Raw genomic sequence first — 7,620 nt, 5'->3', positions numbered from 1 at the left:
TAATAACCCAAGGTATCAAGGAATAAAGTAATCAAGAACAAAAGGGTTATAACAAACAATAGGTTAATTCCACCCAATGACATTCGAAAATAAATGCAATAGTTGAATAGAAACAATAGCTTTAAACGGGATCAACATGCTCAAAGGGTTGTTTGGGATCTGTGTGACTTGCCTTGCAATAATCAGTCTTCAATTAATCTTCTGAACACTCCCGACGCACTCACGAACCTTCGCAACGACGGAAACGACAAGCTAACACGCAAAACGAAGAGAAAGACTAATAAAAACTAAATAAACAGTACAAAAACAAGCATAAACAGTACATGTGGATATTTTTAACATGTAGATCATGATTTTAGATGAATTTAGCAACTTGAACCACTCAAAACCGAGTTACGATGATTTAGTTATGAATTTCCGAAGATTTAATCTATTAGAAAAACAGGAAAAAGAAAAACGATGATGACGTCATGATGACCTCATCAATGGCCGGACCAAGATGGCGACCTCGCCGGAGATTGGATGGTCGGCTGCGACTTTGGAGGATATGAACACGTAGAGGACGACGAGACGAACCCAACGGTACTCACCCTCGAACCAAACGACGAACGACGACGGCCGGCGACGGGTCTAGCGGCGGCTTCGGTCGGCGGTGGCACCGGAGCTGCGGTGGTCGGCGGCTTCGGGGGTCAGGCGGCCGGGCTTCTCCACCCTCCCGCGCACCTAACGGTGGTGACGGCGACCGGCGGCGACGACGGAGGCGGCGGCGCGACGCGGATGGAGCTCGGCCGGCGACGATGGCGGGGTGGAGCACGTGGCGGCGGTGCTACGAGGCACGGGAGATCACGGGAGAGGGGGCAAACGAAAGAGGAGGACAAGGGGGTCCTATATATAGCCATGGAAGGCCAGGATCGAGCCCACAACGACGGGAAAAACTCGGGAAAGTTTAGATCTTCGCCGGAAAAAGGAAAGGTTGAACCGCGAAATTGGAAAGGATTTCCATATAAACTTTTGGGGATTTCTTGGGGACAAGGAAGAGGAGATTGAGAGGATTCCATTCCCGCAACCAATTCGAAAATAAGAGCAACGGAGAGGTTGGATTTTGGAAGGGGATCGGCGGCAACAGCCAACAGGCACGGCACGGCTCGGCTCTGGCTCAGTCCAGAGCTGGAAGATGAACAGTAGCGCGGGGAAGGAAAGTAGACTTCTTGCCGGGCTTTTCTTTTCTCAGCCTGATTTGAAGAGGGAGCAAAACCGGACTTTGGCTGAGAGAAGAAGAGAGGATGCAGGCTCGGGTTGGGCCGGCGTGGGATGCACAACACGCGCGCGAGGAGGGAGAGAAGAGGAAGGAAAGGAATGGGCCGATTCAGCCTAAGACAAGGGAGGAGAATTTTATTACTTTTCCAATTAAAATAATCACTTAAATGATCTTTGAATTGTTAAAAATACTTCCAATGCTCAAATAATTTCAAGAAAAATCCTGAAAATACTTGGACACTCAAAGTACTTAAAAATTATAATTAGACCATTTAATGATTAATTTAATATGTGGGTAATTACTGAAATGCTCTTTGTATGATTAAAATTAGGAATTGAGCTCCGAAAAATCCGAGAATATTGCAGAGAGTATAATTAATCATGGAGAATTTAATACAAATTAAATCCATCCATGCTTTAAATTAAGGAAATTTTATTTCCCATATTTAAGTTCACTTGTAAATTAATGAACGTTTAATATAAATTCTAATAATAATTTATTAAATAATTTATAAATCCCGAAACAAAAATCAGGATGTGACAACCGGCCCTATGTGGCCGGTCAGACCGCTGCACCTGGATAGTCAAACCACGCATATAGCGTCGGTCAGACTGCCAGGCCCCCTGGCGGCTGTGCACAGCCCTTGCACAAGCCGACAACCCCCACACAATAAAATTCAATAAAAAAATTGATTTTTGGAGCAATTTTTGAAATGTGTGAGTTTAAATATTGCTAACCACCCATAATATTTGAAGATTATGATGATTTGCAACAAAACTCACTTAAGTGCTAGGAGGTGACCTTTTATGGTCTATACGGGTTTTTGGGCGAATTTGATTTTCAAATAACTTTTAAATGATTTGGTTTTTGAAATAGGTTTGAATACCAAAAACATTTCAAAACTTCTTATCTACCAACTTTGTTTTGAAACTTTTCTCAAATTCCTTCTCAATCTCATTTTGGGGATAATTCTCATTTTGGCCAAAACTAAGAATCTAGTTTCTTCAAAAGAGGGCCAAAATGACATTTTCATTCAGAAATCATTTTTCTTGCAATGTGAGGCTTAGAAAACATATAGGAAACCTTTTGAAACATTTTCCAAGAGATAGTTTTCAAATTACATTGATTTTGCAAAAGTTTTGACTTATGTTGACTTAGGCATTTTGAAAATACTACTAGCACCACTAGTTGATTTGCTCACATATAAAGGGAAGTAGAGCACATGCAAGAGTGCAAAACTCCCCCTTAATGTGACATGCTCCATTTTCGCAATGAAGAACCAAATGGCAACAAATCCAAAGCATAAGAGCAAATGAGAGCAAATATACATAAAGCAAATGAGAGCAAATATACATAATGCAAAAAGAAGCAACCATGGTGCACCATCTCAAGCCACATTAGAGAAATATATGACATTTAACTCATTCCTCAACTTGCAAAAGCGGGTTTTATCAAGAGACTTAGTAAATACGTCGGCTAGTTGATCCTCGGTTCTTATGTGGCTAATGACTATGTCACACTTGGCAACATGGTCTCTTAGGAAGTGATGGCGTATGTCAGTATGCTTGGTTCTAGAATGTTGGACCGGGTTATTGGCTATTTTTATGGCACTATCATTGTCACATAGGAGTGGGGTTTTGGTGAAGGATATGCTATAGTCCACAATGTTTGTTTCATCCAAAGCAATTGGGCACAACAACTACCCGCCGAAACATATTCCGCCTTGGCGGTAGAGAGGGCTACAGAGTTTTGTTTCTTGGATGACCATGACACAAGGGATCTACCAAGCATTTGGCAACTACCGGATGTGCTCTTTCTATCCACTTTGCAACCGGCATAATCCGAATCGGAATAGCCAACAAGGTTAAACTTAGTACCTTTTGGGTACCACAAGCCAATAGTAGAGGAATGCTTTAAATATCTTAGAATCCTTTTCACGGCCACTAAGTGACACTCCTTAGGAGCGGCTTGAAACCATGCACACATGCAAACACTAAACATGATATCCGGCCTAGATGCGGTAAGGTAAAGCAAGCTACCAATCATGGAACGATAAAGCTTTAAATCTACCGGTTTACCTCCCTCATCAAGGTCAAGATGCCCGTTGGTTGCCATAGGTGTCTTGATGGGCTTCGCATCCTCCAAGCCAAACCTCTTGAGTAGATCCTTGATGTACTTGGTTTGGCTCACGAACGTCCCATTCTTGAGTTGCTTGATTTGAAGTCCAAGGAAGAAGCTCAACTCTCCAATCATGGACATCTCAAATTCCCTAAACATCATATCACCAAATTCCTTGCAAAATACCTCATTAGTAGAACCGAATATGATGTCATCAACATAAATTTGACACAAAAAGAAATCATCACCAATGATTTTTGTGAAAAGGGTGGTGTCAACTTTTCCAATTTTGAAATCCTTTGACAAAAGAAAATCTCTCAATCTTTCATACCAAGCCCTAGGAGCTTGTTTTAAACCATAAAGAACTTTTGAGAGTTTATAAACATGGTTAGGATTTTTAGGATCTTCAAAACCGGGAGGTTGTTAAACAAAGACAAGTTCGGCAATTTCACCATTTAGAAAAGCACTTTTCACATCCATTTGAAATAGTTTTATATCAAAGCATGATGCAAATGTAAGAAGGATGCGAATAGCCTCAAGTCTTGCCACAGGGGCAAAAGTTTCACCAAAGTCCAAACCTTCAATTGTGTGAAACCTTGTGCCACCAACCTTGCTTTGTTTCTCACCACCAACCCGTTCTCATCTTGTTTGATCCTAAAGACCCACTTTGTCCCAATGACATTGTGGTCTCTAGGTCTATCAACCAAAGTCCACACCTTGTTTCTTGCAAAGTTGTTGAGCTCTTCATGCATGGCATTCATCCAATCCGGATCACAAAGAGCTTCATCTACATGTTTTGGCTCAAGACAAGAAACAAACAAGTAATGTTCACAAATCGAAGCGACACGAGATCGAGTTTGAACACCCTTACTAATGTCACCCAACACTTGGTCAATTGGGTGATCCTTGGAAAGAGCGGTGTGTATCCTTGGTGGCATAGGTGGATCTTGTGCCTTCTCCTCCTCCACTTCAACTTGAGCTTGACTTGGCGTAGCGGAAGTAGATGGCTCATCTTGAGTGGAGGTGGATGGTTTGTCTTCCACTTCAATAGGCTTGACATCTCCTATTGACATGTTCTTCATAGCTCTCATCAAGCCTTCATCACCTACATCATCCAAATTCTCGTGCCCTTCTTAGGAGCCATTAGTCTCATCAAATTGAACATCGGCGGTTTCTTACACAATACCTTTGTTCTTGTTGTAGACCCGGTATGCCTTGCTATTTGAGGCATAACCTAGAAGAAACCCTTTATCACACCGACTTTCAAATTTGGTTAGTCTAACACTCTTTCGATAAATATAACACTTGCAACCAAAAACTCGAAAATAGGCAACATTAGGCTTCCTCCCAACAATTAGCTCACAGGAAGTCTTTTTCAAGAGACGATGCAAATAAAGCCTATTGGTTGCATGGCAAGCGATGTTTATGGCTTCCGCCCAAAAGGAATCGGAAACACCATATTCATTAAGCATAGTCCTTGCCATCTCAATCAATGTACGATTTTTTCTCTCCACTACACCATTTTGTTGAGGTGAGTAGGTAGCGGAAAGTTCGTGTTTAATACCAAGATCATCACAATAGTCCTCGATATTGGTATTCTTAAACTCGGAACCATTGTCACTTCTAATTTTCACAAGAGTGCAACTAAATTCATTTTGGGCCCTTTTTGCAAACTTTTTGAAAAGCTCGGCAACAATAGACTTATCATGCAAAAAGAACTCCCAAGTATAGCGAGAATAATCATCAACAATCACAAGCCAATGACTATTACCACCAATGCTCTTATAGGTTGGTGGGCCAAACAAAATCATATGCAAGAGCTCCAATGGTCTAGATGTAGATATGATACTTTTAGTAGGATGAGAACATGCAACTTGCTTGCCGGCTTGACAAGCACTACAAAGCTTATCTTTCTCAAACTTCACATCTTTCAAGACCACAACTAGATCACGTTTTGAAAGTTTGCTCAATTGATTCATGCCAACATGGGCTAGCCTCCTATGCCAAAGCCAACCCAATGAAGTTTTTGCAACTAAACAAGTTTTCAAATTTGCTTCACTGAATTGACATCAACCAAATAAAGATTTCCATATCTAAAACCTTTGAACACACAAGACTTGTCAAGAAGGCTAGAAACAATAACCTCTTGCGGGAAGAAAGCACATGACAAGCCAAGATCACAAATTTGAGCAACCGAAAGCAAATTGAAATTTAGAGATTTAACAAGAGAGACATTATCAATTGACAAATCATTGGAGATAGCAATTTTACCTAACCCAATTACCTTTCCTTTGCTATTGTCTCCAAAAGTCACTTTCTCTTGTTCTTTCCCTCCTACTTCAAATGTGGTGAACATAGCCCTATCACCAGTCATATGTTGAGTGCATCCACTATCAAGCACCCAATGGCTTCCATCGGTGCGGTAGTTCACCTACAAGAGAAGATCAAGCTCTTTTAGGTACCCAAACTTGTTTGGGTCCTTGGAGGTTAGAGACCAAAACTTTGGGCACCCAAATGGCATTCTTTTTACCACCGAGTATAGGAGAACCCACATATCTAGCAACAATGCTACCATCATGAGCCTTCCTAAGCATATAATGAGAATCAAACATGCATGTCTTAGAAGGCTTACCACCGGGGCAACCATTCACCAAATGCCCAACCTCACGGCACTTGGAGCAATACTTACCATTGCTCTTGACAAAACGAGTGGCACGGTGAGAAGGTTTCTTACCCTTATTTGGAATGAATCCAAGTCCCTCCTTGTTAAGGATGCACCGTTGCTCACTCAAAATTTTGTCAAGAGTGTTCTTACCCTTGAAGCACCTCTCCAAACTCTTGTTGAGCTTGGCCACTTGCTCCTTAAGCTCATTGTTCTCAACAACAAGTGAGGCATCACAAATAGAAATACAAGAGCTAGAGCTAGAGTTAGGCATATCCACAAGATCATCACAAAAGGTAGAAATGCTAGATGATGCAACATAAGCAATATGGCAAGTAGCACTATCATCAAGCAAATCACAAGATATGCTAACATCAATGAGAGCTCCATGTTGAGTAGTGGAAAGGAGGTTGTCATGAGCTTCCTTAAGCTTCTCATGAGAAATGGTGAGTCTCTCATGAGAGGTCTTTAGCTCCTCATACAAGACCTCTAAAGAAGCATGATCCTTCTTTAGGGCCTTGAACTTGACAATCTCCTTTTCACTATAAGCATGAAGCTCCTCAAATATACTCACAAGTTCATCATAGGAAACATCATCACAATCATCATCACTCTCACTATCACTAAGAGATGTTACCTTAGAGGAGCTCTTTGCCATGAGACAAAGTGGAGCGAAGAGTGATGGAGCCTCCTTGATGGCAACAACGGCCATCTTCTTCTTCTTGGAGCTTGCATCATCACCACCTTCTTCCTCGGACCCGGATGAGGTGGAGCTCTCCTCATTTGAGTCCCATTCCCCGATGAAAGCCTCGATCTTCTTCCCTTCCTTCTTAAGCTTCTTCATGAGCTTGTAGCCTCCACTCTTCTTCTTGGATGACTTGTCTCCATCATCATCCTTGGAAGGGCACTTGGAAGCAAAGTGTCCCTTCTCACCACACTCAAAACACCTCAAGTTGGAGAGAGTCTTGTTGGGTCTTCTATTTCTTCTCCTATTTGAGTTGGAGTCCCTTCCTCTCTCCATTCTCCTTCCCAAGAGATCATTGAACTTTCTAGCAAGAAGGACCATCTCTTCCTCCAAGTCCTCATTGACTTCATTCACCTTGCTCTTGCTCTTGTCTTCAACTTCGGCTTGGAGAGCAATGCACTTCTTGGAGGGTGAGGCTTCCTCCATCTCCTTCTTCTTCAACTTGTACATGTCATTGGTGTTGATCTTCCCCAAGAGGCTTGCGGGTGTCATTCTTGACATGTCGCAGTTGATGAGCATGGTGACAAGGGTCTCATACTTCTCCGGTAGGGCTCTAAGCATCTTTTGGGCAACCTCAAGATCGGTGTAGTTTGCCCCAAGCCCCTTGAGATCATTCACAATGACATTAAGCCTCCCATACATGTCATTCACACTCTCATGAGGCAACATGGAGAATGTCTCATATTGGATCTTGAGGAAATGAAGCTTGGTATCCTTGTACTCACTTGTACCCTCATGGATCTCCGCCAACTTGTTCCAAATCTCATATGCGGTCTCAAGGTTGCTCACTCTATTGAACTCCTCTTGGCTCAAAGAGTTGAACAAGGCATTCATGGC

The 7,620-nt window shown here is 42.2% G+C and overlaps 1 protein-coding gene and 1 long non-coding RNA gene across 2 annotated transcripts; both read right to left on the bottom strand.

Moving 5' to 3' along the window:
- Positions 1-1,188, bottom strand: LOC136356111 (uncharacterized). Its single transcript, XR_010740811.1, has 2 exons — positions 591-1,188; positions 1-252 (listed from the first exon to the last, which is right to left on the bottom strand). It is a non-coding gene; the product is annotated as an uncharacterized lncRNA (long non-coding RNA).
- Positions 1,189-4,133: 2,945 nt separating this feature from the next.
- On the bottom strand, positions 4,134-7,452 carry LOC136355307 (uncharacterized). Its single transcript, XM_066307708.1, has 4 exons — positions 7,201-7,452; positions 6,412-6,963; positions 5,661-5,807; positions 4,134-4,163 (listed from the first exon to the last, which is right to left on the bottom strand). The coding sequence occupies exons 1-4, from the start codon at positions 7,450-7,452 to the stop codon at positions 4,134-4,136; spliced, it is 981 nt and encodes a 326-aa protein (XP_066163805.1).
- Between the last annotated feature and the right edge of the window lie 168 nt (positions 7,453-7,620).

Source organism: Oryza sativa, chromosome 1 (genome assembly GCF_034140825.1).
Source record: "Oryza sativa Japonica Group chromosome 1, ASM3414082v1".
Taxonomy (NCBI): domain Eukaryota; kingdom Viridiplantae; phylum Streptophyta; class Magnoliopsida; order Poales; family Poaceae; genus Oryza; species Oryza sativa.
This window is presented reverse-complemented; position numbering and strand designations above follow the sequence as displayed.

Bases quoted from the DNA above. Each gene is read 5' to 3' on its own strand.
- LOC136355307 (XM_066307708.1), bottom strand. From the start codon at position 7,452: ATGTTGCCTCATGAGAGTGTGAATGACATGTATGGGAGGCTTAATGTC. The intron at 6,964-7,200 runs GCCTCACCCTCC...TGTGGTGAGAAG, and splicing joins AGAAGAAGGAGATGGAGGAA to GGACACTTTGCTTCCAAGTG. The intron at 5,808-6,411 runs GTTAGCATATCT...CTTCTCTTGTAG, and splicing joins AACATGGAGCTCTCATTGAT to GTGAACTACCGCACCGATGG.